General features: G+C 36.9%; 2 protein-coding genes across 3 annotated transcripts in view; one reads left to right on the forward strand and one right to left on the reverse strand.

Moving 5' to 3' along the window:
• IPO11 (importin 11) overlaps nucleotides 1–18,893 on the reverse strand; it is a 69,464-nt gene extending 50,571 nt beyond the window's left edge. For both annotated transcript variants that reach the window (XM_026037041.1, XM_026037050.1), the window contains exons 1-11: nucleotides 18,426–18,893; nucleotides 14,140–14,221; nucleotides 13,606–13,749; nucleotides 11,514–11,614; nucleotides 7,166–7,238; nucleotides 6,077–6,280; nucleotides 5,112–5,244; nucleotides 4,188–4,246; nucleotides 2,664–2,712; nucleotides 1,291–1,361; nucleotides 325–517 (exon numbers count right to left, since the gene is read on the reverse strand). In XM_026037041.1, the coding sequence (XP_025892826.1) occupies nucleotides 325–517; nucleotides 1,291–1,361; nucleotides 2,664–2,712; nucleotides 4,188–4,246; nucleotides 5,112–5,244; nucleotides 6,077–6,280; nucleotides 7,166–7,238; nucleotides 11,514–11,614; nucleotides 13,606–13,743 (1,021 nt within the window). In that variant the 5' untranslated portion in view covers nucleotides 13,744–13,749; nucleotides 14,140–14,221; nucleotides 18,426–18,893. The remainder of the gene's footprint in view (nucleotides 1–324; nucleotides 518–1,290; nucleotides 1,362–2,663; nucleotides 2,713–4,187; nucleotides 4,247–5,111; nucleotides 5,245–6,076; nucleotides 6,281–7,165; nucleotides 7,239–11,513; nucleotides 11,615–13,605; nucleotides 13,750–14,139; nucleotides 14,222–18,425) is intronic.
• The window catches only part of DIMT1 (DIM1 dimethyladenosine transferase 1 homolog), a 7,486-nt gene continuing 5,425 nt past the window's right edge, over nucleotides 17,780–19,840 (forward strand). Inside the window, exon 1 of the mRNA XM_026035499.1 lies at nucleotides 17,780–17,981. Within this exon, the coding sequence (XP_025891284.1) occupies nucleotides 17,780–17,981 (202 nt within the window). The remainder of the gene's footprint in view (nucleotides 17,982–19,840) is intronic.

Genomic DNA, 19,840 nt, shown 5'->3' on the forward strand with positions numbered 1-19,840 from the left:
TAGACCCACAGAAACAGAATAAACTTGCTATATATTCAACTATATGCCACAAATTCACTGTGCTTGTTTGTTTTTTACAGCACTGTTTTAGTTATGTAAAATTGTTCACTGATAACAAAAATGGTCAGAGATAATATAATGGATCACAAACTTCTCATGGATTTAAAATGACTTGTGCGAGGCCCCGTTGACATGAGTGCTTTCACCAAAATAACAGACTGAAGCATACGTTACTAACGAAATATTGTCTCAAATATGTACTGATAACAACCAGCAAACATTTCTCAAGAAGTGAAAAATGAGATTAGTAAATAGCAGCAGTACCTTCGATATTTTTGGATGGCTTGTAAGCATAATTTTTTACAATCATCTTAATGAGATTCATGCATTGTACAATAAAGCGCTCAAACACAACTCCTTCACCAGCCTCTGTGAAAACATAGCTCACAGCAAACTCCAAGGACCTCTGAATCAAAGGGGTGAAGGAAAAGGGGTGTTGATCCAGGAAGTCCAAAAGCTAAAAATATAGCAAGTAGGAGGAGGGGAAAATAAAAAAAATTAAATGACTTTTTGTGCAAATTTTATGTATTAAATGCTTTCACAAACTAGTTGCAAAAAACAAGTACTTACTTATATAAAATACAGAAAAGTAAGGAAACTGAGCATAGGTACTTAGGAAAGAGTCAGTAACAATGCTTACTGAAACATGAACTTCTTAATGAAGCTCCAATTTAGATGCAAAATTACTCGGTGCTACAAGTTGAAGAAACAACATCTGTTTTCAACTAGACATGCTCGCTTGCAAAGTAGTATTAAAAAAGCATCAATCACATTTAGAACTCTGGTAATTTTATCAGATACTTATGTGCAGATTTGTTTTAAACAAGTTGAATGGTTCCCTCTTGCTAAAAATGCACCTCAGCCTCAAAACAGATGGGTCTGAGGAGAGTTTACCCACTGGATTTTCACCAGATCCATAATCTCTTTCCTCGTCAGCGCAATTCCCAATTACAATTTTTAAAACATCTTTTTTTTTTTTTTTGAACAGAACTCTAGTTATAATTTGCCTATTCATTCTCTTTGAGATAAGGAAACTTATTCTTTACTCTTGCAATTTACATCAGCATGAGTAGACAGATACATATTTTATAATAAACTTATGCAATTCTTACTGCTTGCTCAAAAGATCTGAAACTTACTGTTTTAAAGGAACATATAATTTCCATAGGATTAAGACTGCTCTTCCAGAAGCTGAGAAATGATTAGTATATGAACTGAGTATTTACTTACCACCTTAGTGAACAGAATTATAGTCTTTTCTAGACGATCTCTGCATACATTTTCTCTTCTCACATTTCTACCTGGTAAAAATCAGATATTTAACAACAGCGATTATTTTTCAAATTTTCTTTTTCTTTTTGTACAGCCACATTTGAAGAAATTAACACTGAAGAACAACTTGTTTTATCTGCAGGTCAGGGGATATGGTAGCCAAAAAAATAAATCCATGAAAGAACTGAAGATCAAGAATTCAAATTATACTGGAACAAATTCTTTAACGCTCAGTTGAATGCAATTCACTGTGACTGATCAGAATAAAACAGAATCAGAACATGATTACAGAGAGCTCAGTGGAAAAAAATCAAAAACTGAAAACAAATGCTAGGGTAGACATAAATATATAAATAGAAAACTTTTGAAAAAAATGAAAATGCCCTTATAGAAGGGCAACACAATGTCCTTAGTACATAATACAGTGTGCTATTCTAGTAACCTCATCTTTAAGAGACACATCAAAATAGAATGAATTAGCGATAAAAAAAATACAAACACTAAAAACCACTCTGGTAAGATTATAAGAGAAGACAGAGCCTCCGCATACAGCACAGAAAGTCAAAAGGAGCCATAATGAGGGCATACAAGCAAAAAGGATGTTAAAATAAAAGTAATCTCCAGTTCAGTTTAAGTAGTGGCAGCTGTTTTCGCAAAATGACTTAGTGATTAGAAAAGGGGTCTGAAAATGGGAAGCATCAGCTCACTTCTCTTGGAATACTCAAACTCACAGCCTCCATGTTCTAGGAGACTATCATATGTCTACATACATATCACAGGCCAATGTATACAATAGCCAGGATAGTATGGCCTTCATTCCATCCTGTTAAAGCTAGGCAGGCAGCCTAGCAAAAACCAAAATACACAAACAACTGCCCCCCATCCTCCAAAAACACAAAACAAACATGGGCAAGAAAAGCACAACTACAAGATATTAGAACAAGCAAACAGATGAATAAAGTCTGTATTCCAGGAGAGCAAAGTTAGATATAGTTTCAACACTGAACATCGTGCTATTTTCCATCAACTTTTCTAGAAACACGACTTAGAATCTGGATTGGCCCCTCGCTACCAAGTACAGATTCCATAGCCAGGTATTTTCATTTCCATCAAAGATGGATTTTATTCTTCAGAGAAAAGTTTTTGAATCATAATTTAATTAACATTTTATTGAAAGGTCTTGCCTGCATAGTTTCAGTAAAAATGTATTTACACCTACATTCAAAATCTAAACCCTAGAATCAAAAATCTTAATGACTGTATTATGCGTTCACCCAACTTGTTTATCTGTATGTAACAACATACATTAGACAAAAGATTCAGGTACTTACTACACTCCAAAAACTGTTTTAGCCGTTCAAACACTGCATGTAGAAAACCCTGAAAAATACAAAAATACACGTATTAAAGGATGAAGTGTGTTCTGTACTGCATTGAGAAAGATCAAACTGGTTAGACATATGACTAGCTCAGATACCATTTAAATATTATGTGACCAGTTGAGTGTCTTCGTTTATTTCATGAGAAAATTACTAATAGTTAGTAGATTACAAAGATGACCCAAACTGATCTTTCTAATATAACACAAACAATACAGCATCTCTAATAGAAAGATGTAGGCTAGATAAATAAAGAAGTGCATGTATGTTGTTTATAAACTGTTTACCCACTTCCTCCTAATCTCGCAGGATACAATCTAGCAGATCTACCTGTTCCCAAGTTATTAATTTAGGATGTAGCCATAAAGCACCCAATTCTTCCACCAAAACAGGCAGCGCATGGGAGTAACCAGTAAAGATTTTTCTTTTTTGTTCAAATGGGCCGCATACCACAGACTTATCTCATAAATGAACATAAATCCCACAAGCAAATACATTATTAGATTCATCATTAAGATCGAAACTTCTCCTTGAGGAGATTGGGGATATGCTTCAGATACCTGCCGGTAGAAGAAGGGTGTCACTGGGATACAAAAATGGCTACAAAGGTGACCTTGAGGCAGGTAATCCAAGGAACACTGCTGCCCTTAACAGATAGTGATGGCTTTTCACCAGGTGGTCTGATGGAAGATGTAAGGATTTTATCTGGCAGACTGGAAGAAAGCAAGCTTCCAAAATTATGTGGCACTTGACTAATCACATCTTCCCCCAGCTATGGAAAGCTCCAGGAAAGAGGATGTGGGCAGGATTCACTGCTGTTGAACCAGACTCACTTCAAAGCTGCACGTTAAGCACCCTGGCCTAGATCTGGAAATGACTCACTCTACTACAACTGAAAAAAACATTAACCAACACTCAACATCTACCACAATGTGTTTTCTCTGTTTTTAAATTTATTTAGTTTTGGTTTTAAACCTGAATTTGTTTTCTGACCCAATTTACTTATCAGCTTCCCAACGTTTGGCTGGTACAATTCAAGGTGCACAGGTGAAGGAAATAATACCCCCAATCTGGTAAATCATAGAAAACAAATGTAAACACCCAAAAACTAAAAGCAGAACTCACTATTGTCTACAAATTGATGTGTAAAATTCAACCTATGTATGATCTGGCTTGTATATATCTAACTAATTCCAAAACTTCAAATCATTCTACAAAAGCAACTACATAAGCACTTCCCAAATGCAGAAAACAGGAAGGGAATTTAATTGCCTTTTTCAGTACCATGCATTTACACCAAAAAGAATCAAATCTGAAATTTCTTTTGCAGGAATTCTTCTACAAAGTTAAGCCAAAACAACCAAAATTGTGACACATGCACAATGTTGCACTAATTCAAATACCTCTAGGCATCTAAAACACTAAAATGTTTTGTGATGATTTTGGCAGCAACAGAAATAAACGTATATCACTTACCATCACCTCTACACTCCGATGAGGTTCTACAAACCCATGGACTGTCAGTTTACGAAGGACTGGAAGGGAAGGAAGAAAAGAAAAATTATTTGTGTAGGTATTTTTCAGTGTTTGTTCCATCAAACTTCCAGACATATAACCGAAAGAGTTTTGTATCGGGATTGCTTCAACCATACTTAAAAATAAATCTCATCTTGTTGAAATTACTTCAACATTACATATGATAAACAGTAAAGAGAACTCCTAGAATTCTTGGATTGGGACAAAAGATTCTGCAATAAGTAGCAACACTCCTGAAAGGCTCTGTTACAGAAAAAGGGCCAAGTGTAACAGCCAACAGTACAGCAGTCCATAATTCATCTTCTGAATTTTCTCAAGTTTATCACTGCTGATAGCTCATCATGATTCAAAGCAGGTGCATGCTACATTTTCTGCAACCATTCAAGAATGACACCTGCATCACAAGCATCAAACACCTCAATTCTTAAAACGCAAAGTAAAATCATGTATTCATGGTTCTAATCTATTTGAATACTCTGAAGTACTCAGACTTTCTCAGTTAAGTGTCTGAAGACACATGAGTGCAGGCCTAAATTACAAAACGTATGAAAAAGCACCCTGCCATGTCCTATGCTTCTCTGTCTCCTGACTTCTTACCACCTGCAGAATTGGTTATCCTTCTGATGAGAGAGAAAGGAGAAATTCAAACAGAGAAACAAGAAGTATCTTCTTTTTCTCCCATGGAAAACCATCCTGCTTTAGCCTTGCTCAATACAGAGGTAAGAGAAAACAAAGGTTGTTGGCTTTCCCATTAGGCATCTCTATGTGGAGGAGTGTTAAAATTCCTTCCCAGATAAGTTTTGACTATTCATTGTCAAGAAATTTATTTCATCCCTTATATTTAACATCATTTTATGTTATTACCTTTCAATGACAACAATGTTCTTTCTAATGAATTTATGGCTGCAGCTTCATTCCCTGTAGAAACTTGCTGTAGGAATGTATCTGTGTGATGATTCCACAAGGAACATGCAAAACTGTAAATACCAGATGCAAGCTGCAAATATGAAAACAAAACAAATGCCAAAAAAATTGATTAGCTGTTTTCAGCAGTAGCACAAATTCCCAAACTTTAAAGGCTAGTTAAGACTTAAATTGTTTCACGTTATATAGGAAGATGGATTAAATAATATTTCATTTGCTTCTCTGTTGTACTTAATTCTATTGATCCAAACACATCTTCCCTAAAATTACCCCATCTTAACTTGAAAACATTATAAGAAAGTCATTTGTTTTTCCTTACGAGTAACTTCTGTGACTCTACCACTTAAAAAACAGCAATCCCTTCCCTTCTCACCTGATGCACAACTCCAGCCACAGATCTATAACAGGGTATCTAGGCTCTAACCACAGATCTGTAACAGGGTATTTAGGCTTCATAAAAGTTTCAACTCCCATACCGTGGGGTATGGAAGTCTAAGAATCAATTTTTTTTTAAAGAACACGTTGAATTATGAATCAAAACTACTCCACTAAAAATGGTGCCAATTTATATTATCATGCCATAAGGCAGATTATATATAAGGCTCACATGTATAAGTTGTGCATAACCAAAATGCCTGTACATGAAGCTCTACTTCTAAATACCATGATTCGAAAAACACTCTAGTTAGTTACATGCAAAATTAATAAAGGATCTCAAAAACATTTTACACTTGACTTTTCATATTGTGCATATATCCAAAGTAAGAACACCACTATTTCACAAGGAAACATGAAAATCTACATACTTCTCATTCATCCACTGAGAGCAAAGCATGGGCAGCAGACAAATAAGCAAAATGAATTACTTCCTTGCACTCTACAATATTACACATTGCATTACTTACATCATAAAAGAGTTTCCTATCTGCGGCAAGTCGCTTGGATGCCAGGGTCTTTGTAACATGATAGAAGGTAAGTAACGCTCTGTGTTGTCGAAGGTCATCTTGGACTTTCACAGATTCCAGAAGAGTGGGAATAAGTTCTGGCCACTGCCTTGGGCAGTCCACCCTAGCAACTTTAGCAATCAGTACAGAGATCTGAGTTGCTATCTGAGAGAAGAGAGAAAGGAAAAAAACAAAACAAAACACACACACACACACACCAAAAACAGGTATCACGAAGTCAAAGATCATTAAGAAACATACACTGTATAAAAACTAAACATATATTGTATAAAAACTACTTCTGTAATTTGCAAGCTTCTAAACAAAATCTGAATTGGCAGCTTGTGGGTTTTAATTGCTTTAAAATTTGATGAACACAACCAACCAACATAACAGGAAAACACATAATACTTTTGAAATTTAATAATAATATTTTATTTAAATATTTAATATGAAACGGTATTGCTTAAAATTTATATAAAAGACAATTCCAGTCAATTTTTCTAGATATCATATAAACAAACATGAAATATTTTACTACTACATTTTACTTAACAACCCTTTCCAACTTTTTCTATTAAAGCATATAGAAAGCTGAATATATAATACCCCTATTACTGCTAATTCTGTATAAAATTTTTAGTTTTTAAAAGCTCTTTGCCTATATTTGTACTACTGTAAGTCAAGTTACAGTTCTGTCAAATGTACCATACTGCTGTAACAGCAGGTAATCTGATAGAATACTAACAGAGCTGATACTAACAGAGCTACTGTTAGTATTGAGTACTGAAAAAACTTCGATTAAGCAACCTGATTCAAGTTTCATCTACCACATATTAGTGGTTTAAGGATGAAGTAAGAAAAAGAAAAAAAAAGAAGATTGGAGACAAGTTCTCACTTCAACATAATGAACTGTCTAAAAAGCAATAAATAAATTGCACATTTTCAGACGTGTCGTTATTAAGGGTGTCAAAGACAAACTGAATTGCACACCTATTGTACACCAGCAGTATATTTTAGGAGTACAATACTTCATCATTTATCACTAACCTGATTGACTGGCTCATTAAAGTTTGTAATAAGTCCAGCACGCAACGTAGATTTTTCTTCTTCAGACAAGGCACTGTTAAAATAGGATACATTTATTACAATATCATTTCGCTTTACATGAAATCCAACTATTAAGTCATATTAAGCACTGCTTTGTCACAAAAGTTAGAATGATAATTTCCACTTGACTGTATTTGAATGAAGATGACTTCTATGTAGTTTTCTTGAATATATTTCAATTTGATAAAACATCAAGAGTTTTGTTTTTACTTTTGTTTTTCAGCATCTCAAAGAGACTTGGAACAGCAGAAGAAAGATAAATATATATATGAGGTTTTATATTTTCTTTTTATGTGGCCAAATTTTAATTGCCATAGAGGTAATTACCATAAAGGTAAATTTTCATTCAAATGCAACTTCAAGCTACCGCTAGATTTCCTTTTAAGTGACCAATTTATCAGCTTAAAACTAAAGGATACTATATTATACTACTCCTGCTCTGCTTTACACTGCATGCAACCCGAGTAATTTACTTCAGATCTGAACAGACAGGTGAGTTTTAGAAATTCTTTGTCAGGATTTATAGATTATACTACTGTGAAAAAAACAGCACCCAAAAAGCTGTCTCTAGAACATGGAAATACTTAAATCAATTAAGGTTAATTACATTATTTTACTTAACAACACAGTGATTTAGATGCAATCATTGCACTTCAAAGTCTAACAGCTGCAAATTAAGAAAATTAAATGCATCAATACAATGGCTGCACTCGGTTGTCAATCTAACACACTAACCTACGGCTTTTATACAGCCGGGTTTACAATGATCCCTAAAGCTCCTTGAAAATCTCAGGTTCTGTACCGATCTGGGAAGTGTTAAATGTTCATATCAAGATAACAATCAAAAAACAAAGAACATACACATACACACAAATGCCCCTTATGATTTACTCCAAAATCAAATATCTGCCCCTTATGATTTACTCCAAAATCAAATATCTGCAGCAATTTTTCTAGTCCCCTGCTAGACAAATCACAGCCCTACAGACTGTTCTTAAGCATCCCGAGTGGGGGGAGGAGGCAGAGGGCAATTATTTTTTCATAAAGTGACCTCAAACTGCCCACTCAAGCCTAAATTTTCAAAGGTAATTTACAGCATGCAGGAAACAGAGCTGATGGATTTTTTTTTTTAAACCAAGATTTAAGTTCCAAAGTATTTTTACATGAAATTAAGTTAAGCCTAAGAACACTTGGACTAACATAAACAAAAATTTCTCCAGTGGCAAAAGCTTTTGTTCAAAAAGCTATTTTACTCATTAATCTTAAACCAGCAAATGGCAATAAAAAAAAGCACGCACCAAGAAAAAAGTATGTACATAAAATTTTATTTTCTTAGAAAAAAATGCAGTACATCTTTTCCAGACAGGCACACTAAGTAATTTCTGAAACCTGCAGGCTATTATAGCTACAATTAAGACATCTGTATCTGTAACCTGTGCTACATGCTCAAGGATAACAGAAAGCACAAAACATTTAAGCTGTTTGATCATACTATTTTTTACATTCACTGTGAGTTTGCAAGAGCCCATGCCTGAATTACATTTTTCCCTTCCATCATGCAGCATGATGCAACAAACATGCACTACTTACTATAAATGTTACTATTAACCTTTTGAGTTATCAACAAAACCAAGAGGAAAAGAAAATGGACTCATCAGCATGAGCTTCCCAAGATACAGAAGCTTTAAGAAGCAATGCAAAGCTTTGTGAATAATTATGATGATAACAATTAAGACATTAATTCAGATGCAAGATTTCATCTTTATCTTACAAGCGTTAGTCGTTCCCAAGAACATTCCAAGAACAATCCAAGAATCCCAACTTAACACTCTGATAGCACAACAGTGACACCTCCCGGCTGCTGAACCCAAGCTACACATCTCTGCACTGCATTCATAGCAGATGCAGCCACAGAGAAAGGGGATCTTTATCTCTTCTCATGCATTTTCAGAAGAGCACATTACTGCATACAGCAGTTACAGAGCAGAAGTTAAGAAGAATGCCTGTAACGAGCCAAGTTAATTCTACTTTACCACTGAGTTTCACACACATACACAAAAATATTCATTCAAGACAGGTCCTTGTAGAGAAGCAGGCATTTACTTCAAAACCTTCGAGATACTCTTTCAAAAGTTGCAGTTTCGGAATTTGATTTTTTTTTCTGTGTTTGCAGAATGAGGAAAACAGAAATTCAGAGTTTCAAAAAAACATACTGCTGGACCTTTAAAAAAATTTACTACTTTATAAATAAGAAATCCAAGCCTTAGGAAACAAAAACATGATTTGATAGTTCCTAAGGTTGCTAACTTGACTTTATCAAATCAAAGAACAAAGCCCACAAAGAAACAATTGATAGTATTTGTCAGAAAAATCAATAAACTAATAAAAAAGGTACTCTTATAGAATTCAATTAAAAAAAAAAGCTGCTTTCTAAAACAAACCAATAAAGATCTGCAAAGTTGTAAGACAGGAACACCTCTGGAGGTGACAATACTGCAAAAACAATAGGGCAAACTCTTCCTGAAAAGAGCCTGAGAAAAGAACTACTGTGCCCAATATTGTCTTCTTCAAAGAATTCACGATCTCAACTCGATATTTTTTCCTATCTTGCTGGAATAGCAGCTGAGGGAAAAACATCACAATGCTGAGGAGAACCAGGGTAAAGCTAGTCCCACTACACTCAGCTAAACACACTTGTACAACCGAGGCTTTTAAATTGTTTGGAATGTTTCTTGAGATTAAAGCTCTCTATAAATACATAAATATTCCAGACAAATAGTTCTAAAAAGAAGTGGACAGTCTTTAGCCCTCACATACTAAGGAATTAAGGCTATGTGAACACGTCACATGTCTGCGAGGGCCATTTCCAAGACTCATTCTTTAATCCATCTATCTAAACTCTGCTAAACTTGACAAACAGCAGAAACGACAATTTTTACACAGGTTCTCTGAAAATCAGCAGTGGTCTAGAGACAGTCAATCTGTGCTAACACCCTACCCGAAGAAAAACACAGGTATAAATTCAGTTCCTTCTTTGGAAAGGCAGCAGGCACACCAAATATCCAACACTTGCTCAGACAAATAAGCTAGATACATCAGAACAAGCCTTGGGCACTAGGAACATGGACCAAAGACAGATGTCAAACTAAGTGGCTTTGAGAGTCTGGCAAGAACAAAAAATTAAAACTTGTAAAATGAAACCTTCACAACCACAGCATCCACTTTCATGCAACAACTCAACGAGAAATTAAAGATTGAAAAGAGTGTTTCTCAAAATATTCAACATACTCCTCTCAGTGTTCCTAGAAATCCAGGAACACTTCAGTGCTTCACATAATCATGGGGTACTGCACTGTCAATTTGAAATGTCCTGTAGACGCTGAATTTCATCACTTTCTTTTGCTCCATGAATTTGGATATCTTCAAAAAAGCTTACGATGCAAGGCAAAACAGCCTAAGCTATCTTGAACACCACAGAATGCAAATTGTGCCATACTTCTGGAACAAGTTCAGGTTCATCATCCATAAAAACGAGACTTGAAATTTCAACTCGTCCCATACGACGATACCTGTCTGGCAGTGATGTCCCCATTAATTTTACTAGCATGTAAGAACCCAGTGCACTGAACACATCCAGATATTTCTTTCTCCCCAAGAGCACTGAACGCAAATGAAAACTCTCTGATTTCACACGTACGTTTTAAAAGAGATTATGGAACACACTGAAAACCATATACTCCTGTATGGATCAAATTTTAGCAGCCTCCTTGGAAACTTCTAAGTAAAAAATTTGGTGCTCAGGAATATAGGTTAGTTATTTAGTTTCTTTGGACAGCTTTTTGTCAGACATTACAAAAGGTAAGTATCAATTACTTAAAAAATACACATCAAAACTGTCTAAAATGATAGCTATTGTCTCTTTCTCAGGTATGCATTCAATATAAATTCTAATTTAACTTATCTCAGTCTCTACAAGATACTTCTTACCTCTCACATCCGTCACTACCAGAAAGTCCAGGTATTAACTTCATAAAGCTTATCACATCACTTCAAGCTTAAAATCTATGACTCAGATTCATAACATTGTTCGTAAGAATGAAAGATGAAGAAGGTTGTAAAACACAATAAGAAAACAAACTGGTCCATTAATGACCTAAAAGCTTTATAACATGAAGGGAGATGTAAAAGCTTTGCTAATGTCACTATAAATTCTAAAGTAAGTTCTCTTCTATCAGCCAAGCAATTTGTTGTTTTCCCACTGGGTAAGTGGAAGAAACTTCCAACTTACTGTGGTGCCACCCGTCTCCAATACCGGTCGATTCCATTCTTGAAGTAGAGCACAGCTAACCATCTCACATTCACATCCAGGGTATGGTTTGTAAAGATATTCTATTAAAAAGAAGGTAAGAAGTTAAATATTACTCCATGTGCCACATTTTGACAAAAAAAATGACATGTTAAAAACTAGAAAATAGAAGAATGTTTATCATTAGTTCGACTACTCAACTTATGAAAAATAAACCCCAAATGCAGGATGAATGTTCCTGATCTTGTTTGTTTGGCTTAAAAGGCAATAAATGGGTACTAATTACTAGCACTAGGCAATTATTGCACTTTACTGCAAATTATCCTGTATTGCACAAATACCTTTTTTTTTTTTCCCTGTTCTTGTTGTTTTTGTTCTGTTTGGAAAGTTGCTCGTTATCTTGCCACATGCTAAGAACCTTCCTGCCTTTGATAGCAAATTTGCTTGTGCTGCTCCTATAAAGACATATTCTACACCACTACCCTATAAAAGTGTTAATATGTTCCACTAGTTTGGGGCGTTTTTTTTTTAAACTCATTCCAGCCTGACATTAACTCTAATATCTTTCAATCAACTTTAAGCCGGACATTAACTCTAATATCTTTCAATCAACTTTAACTTACACAAGATGTAAATAAAAACACTTACCATATTTACAACATGTTATTAATGCACAGTATCCTAGATGTTTAAATATAATTGCTGTGCACTGCTGCTTGTTTTACATGAGGGACAGTTGGCTAGTAAAAACTTAAAAAATCACTACTCCATTTGCATTAAGCAGCACTATTCATAATTATGCTCAGCTCCCCTGACTTGGACTTCTGTATATTACTAAAGATAAAAATGTAAAGAACTTGCTGTACAAAGCAGCCTCCACTTCAAAATGGCAGGATTGTAGAACGACAAAGGAATCTGAAGAGAATAAAACATGAAGTCTTGCATCCCACAAGAGAAAAGACAGGCTTTATAAATCAGCAAATACCAAACTATAAACGCAGAAAAACTACTTCTTTTATTAAGGCTATTGCTCAAAACATCTCCAGTTGAACTCAGACGACAAACAGAACCCCTGGACATGACACTGAGAAAAATCCAAGGAAAACTCAAAATCTATTCATGCTAAAAAACCTGTCCCATCTATAAAATTACATGAAGCTCTAGTAAAAAAGAGAGGGGAAAAAAAAACAGACAAGAGACAGAACTGAGTTTTGTCAGCTTGAAGTTCCGATTTTTTGTTAAAAAAGCTTTCCCCTAATTCCCCTGACTCGCTTGAACCTTTCCAAAAGATGGGGCAGGTCTAGAGAGCAGAATGTGTCATTAAACAGCTTCGAGTTGCTCTTCCTCTGCACTGAAGACAGATGTTCCTAGGAAAATCAGTTGGCTGGTTAAGACTGCCCTACTACAAACACAGATGAACAGAAGCAGCAGTGAATGATGACACTGCTAGATGATGCTTGCCTTCTTTGAAACTCTCTGGGCTTATCACCTAGCACCATATTAATACATTCATTTCATCATCTGAAGTAGATTCCTTTGGAAGTATTCATTTTTTTGGGAACCTTACTACCAACCTAGTCATCTCCCTGGGCATCTCTCTCTGGTGATAAAAAGGAAAGCAATTCCAAACAGGGATCAACTTTTATCATCAAAAAGCAGGGAAATTTTCTTACACAACAGTTATGCATTGCCTGCACGATAAAGAACAACTGGTTCAGACATACAGTGAGGTTAAAATCTACCAGGGTAAATAACAGGCAAATAACAGGAAGGGTCATCTTGGCCTCCTGTCACCTACAATTCACAGGAGGTCACCAACAGGCTTAGCACTAGAGACTCATCTATTCATGCTGATGAAAATTGGATTTCCTCCTTTTCCTGAATCTATGGAAAGGAATCCACCCTGAAATTCATAGATAGCGATGCCTCCCAGCATGGCATAAGGATATTGGTAGCTGGAGCACAAATACTCGCAGCTTACCTCAGCTAGAGCTCACATTTCAGTGGAATTCTAGGAAGTCACACTCAGAATTATTCATAAAGTAAGAAAGAGCACTTTCCTGCTGTGTCTTACCAACAAGACTGAATAAAAACCTGGCTGTGTCTCCCACTGCTTCAGTTGTTCTTCAGCTGGTTTCAGCACTGCCGTATCTTGACTAGTAGCTTGGGTCAAGACTCGCAGAACAATAGTGCTGGCACTATTGAGATCCATGAAAGTCTGAAAACATTTTAAAAGGGAGAAAACAATAAATATAGCAAATATTGTTACACTTTGAGAAATGCATTTGTCCTATTCCTGCAAAGAACATAAAAGCCAAACACACTTGATTCACTTACAAAATCTGTTCCCTTCCCCCAGAAAAAAATGGGCATACATTTTCACTCATGTTATTTAAATATCCCATGCTAATTTTTCATTAGACTACACAATGCAAGACAGGATATTACACCCACCCATAGACACTGTCAAGGTAGAGGGTGATTAAACTACTTTGCTCTCAGAGGTTTCTCAGCAGAAAAAGCAAAAAAGAAGCCTATCATTACAAGTGTCATTATTAAATTTGAGGAATATCAGAAAATGTTTTGATTTTACTTTTAAATTGATTACCTCTCCTGTGAGGCACAGCAGATGGAGCAAAAGTGCGAGGAACTACAACTTCAGCTGAAGACAAGGCAAACCATGGGATTACCTGAAAAAGGTAGATGAGCAGAATATCAATAGTTTTGCATTTTGTAAATATTTTCTGCAAAAGAGAAACTAATTATTTGAAAGAGCTAATTTCTGTATATTTTCTGTATCTATTTTAAAGCAGTCAAATTGTAGTGTTTCAGAATTAGTCCCAAAAGAAACAGAATTTTCTCATCATATTTGTAGCCTTGGTTACCTACTTCAGCATATAAAAATGCTAGTTCAGCTGAACTGAGAATAACAATCGCCTATTTTCCAACACAAACATTTTCTTGTACTCTGAAGACATAACTAAGCATTGCTCTCCAGATGACACAAAACAGATATTACATTTATCACCACCGCAGAAACAGGATCACAGCAAAGAAAAACGTATATATTACTGTTTAAGTTTGACAATAAACAAAACTTTTTGCTATGGAAAATTGCATAAGTTTTGCAAGATCCACATTAAACAATTTATATACTTTTTAAGTTTTCTAAATAAACAACTAAGCACAGCTTAATTCTATTCTACAAACAGGCCTGGAGAATCATTTTGGTTTATTACTGAAGAACTTAGTTTCTCTTTCCAAGTTTCACCCAGAAAAAAGATTCTAGTTGGAAAACTGTGAGGGTGACAATAAAGTCAATTTAAACCTGATCCCGACAAAAGCATAACACGTGGGTTTGTTTGTTTGTTTTAAAGAGGGAAAGAAAAAACATGACCCTCACCACAACAAAGTTAAAGAACAAACAAGCCCAACCACACTCACCCTCCTAACACCACAACAAGCAGCAAGCTGAAAGCTATGATCAGTAGCCCCACACAATTTAAAAATACACAGAACTCCTGATACATAACCAAGTCCCTAATCATCTACAACAAAGTTAACTAAATATTGAAGCTTCTAAAGTTAAAAGAAATGAAGATAAGCCTGTATATTCAAATCTATTCGCTACTAAATAGTAGTAATAATAGTAATAATTTAAAAGCCAAGTAATTCAACTCTGTCCTAGACTTCCTGATACATCTTCACCTCTAAATTTTGCTGGAGAGTAAAACCATGTTCTTCTGTCTTTTCCACCTGCACCATTTCTACCTTTATCAGTATGCGGATTCTCTTAAAAATTCTTAAAATGATGACGCTTTTACACAAATTTAAACATGCAACCTCAGCTTTCTTCTTAAAAGACTATTTCCTGAGAAACAAGACCGATTCAGACTAAAAAGTCAGTGACAGTGGTTTACAATATAGGGCATATTACTTAGCAAGAAGTCAGGAAAAGAAGTTAACCTGTAATGATTCCAATAAAAACTTACTGTTGATTTCATTTATTTCCCTTCAAAAGTCAAATAGTTTCCTTTGCAAAATAAATGTATACTTATACTAAGAAATAAGGTCTCATAATGTATCATTCTGAAGCCCCTAAAACTTTTTATAAAAAGAATACAGATCATCAGTCTTAACTGATAGATGAAACCTCAAGAAGAGATCTTCCAAAAGTTAAGCCAACCTTCTAATCTGTGTGCATGTGTCCAAAAAAGGGAAGGAGGGAAAAAGAAAGGGACATACACGAAATAGGAACTTCAGCATCAGACAAGCAGACAATTTCTCAAGACTTCAGCTAAACAGTGTTCTTCAAATAATGAGTTGCCATATATGAGCAAAACTGCATGTATATCAACAGTGAATCAGCAGCACATACTAGATATTTGCTGAAGATCCACTCCAAGGACATGCTCATTTGACAAAACACATGGACTATGGAACATTCATTAATGACTGATTTTGCACCAAAAAAGACTCTGCTTGTCAGATAAGATTATTTCTTAGATACATTTAAAATTGATGCAGGAAAAAAAAATGTGTTTTGTTTTTTCTTTTTTGGTGGGAGTGGAAAGGGAAAGGTAGTTTCCTAAGTCAACAGAAGCAGAAAGTAACAGAAATCAGCGAGAAACAGACAAAACTTTTCCTTTCCCCCTCCATGTTTTTCATTCCTGAAAAGGCTCCTGTTCTGCAGGACAGACACTGCTGCAGGAAGAGCCTTAACAGGTCAGAAGAAAAGCTCAGTGGGACTGACTGCAGCGTCCCGTCTCTTGACAGGGACCTTAGCAGATACACAGGGAAGATCACCAACACAGTGTAGTCTTTTTAGTGAGATTTCCAAAGAACACTCTCCCATCCTCCAGAAAGCTGTTTGCAGACTTCCTAATAAGTATGCCATTTAAATTTAATAAAGCTCAACAGATTTAATATTCCATAAATGTGTACGCTTGCTTTCTGACCCCAAGAGAACAATGCTCCTCACAAAAGACTGGAAGAGGCTGCCACAAGCACAGTAACAAACTGAAGACAAATTAATCACCCTGAGAGGAGGATGTTTTGTCCCTTTCCTCCACTCCCCGCAGGCCCCAGCTTCTCCCTTTCCTCACCTTTAGGTCCTTTCCTGGAACTACCAATTGTCACTTGATCATGAAACTTATGCAGGCCCTAAAACCAGGGGCTTTCATCCAAGGAAGGAAATCTGTGCCATGGCCAAGTACATATGAACACAAGTATATAGAATATACAGAATACTGCACACTGAACAGATGGAGCTTTCCTCACAGTTCAGAAAGTACCACAGGATTTTTCCTCGTGCAGATGAAAGAGATGAAGTTAATATAACATACCCTTCAGCAGAGTGAGAAAATCTCCAGACACCACAAATGCCACCACCTCGCTTCACCTGCCCCTGCCAGTGCCCCGCGCTTCCACTGCCTCTCAAACTCCTCCCTCTCCTTTCCACTGCAATAATCCCAAACTTCCAAATTCTCCTTTCTTTGTTCTGCTCTTCCTTCCATAATTTCTCTTCCAAGCATGTATCTGAAGACATATTTTATTTTAGAAAAATAGTCTAAATGCCTTAGTTGTTCTGCCATACCCGTTGAACATTTTCTCTGAAGAGCCACTTCTTTTGATTGAGGCAATTTTTATCTGGGTACTTTTCCCACATTATTGAAATGTATCTGAATTTTAGAACCATGTTAGCCATATCACAAATCATCAGGACCTCTGTATCTACAGGGAAACAAAAGTTTACTTCGGCAGCGCCTATAAACAGCACTTTCCCTGGATTTAACGAACACAGTGTAACAACTCATTCATATCCAAGCAATTAATTCTGTAAATTTTTTTGTTATCTTTTGTTAATGATTCAATACGTTCTTTTCCACTATACTGAGCTGCAAGAATGGGCTCAGTTAAAATTATGTTAAATTAGAGGGAGACAAAGCAGTGAACATATCACCCAAAACGGTATGTGCTCACTGTTAATAGGGCAGACAGAGCTACTCTTGGAGGAACAGGGCAAGTGGCTCAAGGGGCCCTGTTACTAACCAGTAACAGTGCTCATTAGCACTGGTTACTCAGCACCAGGCGAGACTCCTTCTGGAAGTGACTCCAGCTTTGCCATCATCCCTCTCTCCTCTTAAAATGAGGAATGGGGAGGCCAGAGCTAGTGGTCAGGGGGTCTAAAGTGAATAAGGAAGCGTCAGCAAAAGGCACTTACAGAGCGAGCCAAACACTTCTTATCAATGGCAGATAAGAAACAAGCAGCAAGAGCCACAACCACAGCAAGCAGAACATTAAGGAACAGCCTTTCCACACGGAGAGCAGTGCAGCGCTGGGAGAGACAGGCGGCACAAGCTGAACGCCTGGAGACCTGCGAGCCTTGGCTGGACAACTGCACCGGACACGGCCTCGCGGTGACAGCAACAGCCGTGATCCCAACAGGAGGCAAACTGCACGTGCCTAGGGGCGCTTCCTGGCAAAGCTGCTGCAGCTCCGAGTTTCTTAGACTCATCAGAGAGAGCTGGAGGACGTGGGAGCAATTAAAGCAGGATGTAGTGAAAGTTATGGAGGAAAGCGTCTCTTATACAGGCTCACAGAAGAGGCAGTAAGCAAGACTCAAAGCCAAAATGCCAAAAATTAAGAAAAAAAATGACTTAAGTCCTTCTGGCTGTTTAGTCTTCCTGTGACACTATTCTGCTAACAAGTGACTGGTTTGTTCAACTACCTTCCCAGTCACTTTTGGAAAAAAATAATCTACATTTATTCAAAAAGGCATTTCCAGCTAGAAGTCCTGTGGCTGAATGACTCAGGTGCTCTCAAGCTCTACTCCAGTCACATGGTAAGGACTAAGCTTTCTTTGCCCAGATTAACTCAATTGAAAATGGATACCTGATCATTCAGGCCAGTGTCTCCCAGGAATCAAACATGACGATTGTTTCATCCCACTTGAGTCAGAATACAGTAGGTGCCTCAGTTTCACGAGTGGAAGAGTCTAGTCATAACCACATTACAGCATTCAAAACAACCACTGCTCTCTATTCTTTTATACTGGATGACTTCAGGTGAGCATTTTAAATCATATCTATTTTAAAGAAGACATTTCCATTCCAAAGAGCCACAGGACCCATTTTTGGGTTCCCTCCTGAGCAAACAAGCAGCACAAGCGCCAGCTCTCCTTCCAATGCACACATGACACGCTAGCAACACCCTTGGGGATATTGCCAATTTCAGGATCTGATCAAAGTTCTACCAGTCTTCTCGTCACTCAATAAACGTTCTTACATGAGCCTGTTCTAACACCATATCAGCTATGCCATGCTTTAGCATTCCTATTGATCAGCAGAACCTCACAGAAACCTCTTACCATTATCCTGGCTATTTAAGGGCCTCCTGCTACCACTGTCAGCTGAGACCTTACTGGAACAGCGGATTGATTGCTCCTACCTTTAATACAATAAGCCCTTAGCTATTTACCCCAACTACCCATACAAAGAAAAATACATACCCATACAACTGCATACTATTTACCCAAATTAAGCCACACAAAGAAAAAATAAAAGTGTCTAAGGAAGAGTTATAGGTGTGTGTCCATACTGCTACTGACAGTGAGATTTAGCAGCGGACTCCTAACATAAGTCCCAAAGGAAGCAAAAGTCACCGTAAAATTACGGTACGATCACTCCTGGAGAGTTTGCTCAGGCATAAGCTCCATCATAGAGTTCAGCATTCATAACAGAAAGAAAGAAAGAGCCAGAGGCTTTTACAGAGACAACAGAAAACTTTTCTAAATGTTTGCTATTAATCTTACAGCATGGCAAGTTTCCCAAAACCGCTCTTATAGTTTTGAGTTCCTTGTAGCTCACTTCATTTTAACACAGTCAAGAACCATACAGGAGAAGACTCCTTAACAAATTGGTTATGCAACGGCTGACACAAAAACTTCAGTCCCAGCCTGCCTTCCTCCAAGGCAGCTATTTAACGTTGCAACGCACACCTAAAAGCACATCCCGATGATGCATTTAAAGAGTACTATATGTAGGATCTGAGTAGCAGGAACCTTCCTTACTTGATGCATATTGCTAGAATATACTTCCATACAAAAGCACAATGAAGGAATAAGAGGGAACGAAAAGCAGGCTGAGATGAAAAGGCCTGGCCACCAAACATCCCTAAGTCCAAATTCACAAGGAACGCGTGTCCATAAAGGCTGCGGCTCCTGCGCACTAAGCGCATCCCGGGGAGCCCTGGAGCCGCCACCCGGGCGCGGAGCAGCAAGGCACGGCGCGGGGGGCGCCGGCTGCCGG

Source organism: Nothoprocta perdicaria, unplaced genomic scaffold, assembly GCF_003342845.1.
Source record: "Nothoprocta perdicaria isolate Ctin4 unplaced genomic scaffold, notPer1 scaffold_1, whole genome shotgun sequence".
In the NCBI taxonomy this organism is placed as follows: Eukaryota; Metazoa; Chordata; class Aves; order Tinamiformes; family Tinamidae; genus Nothoprocta; species Nothoprocta perdicaria.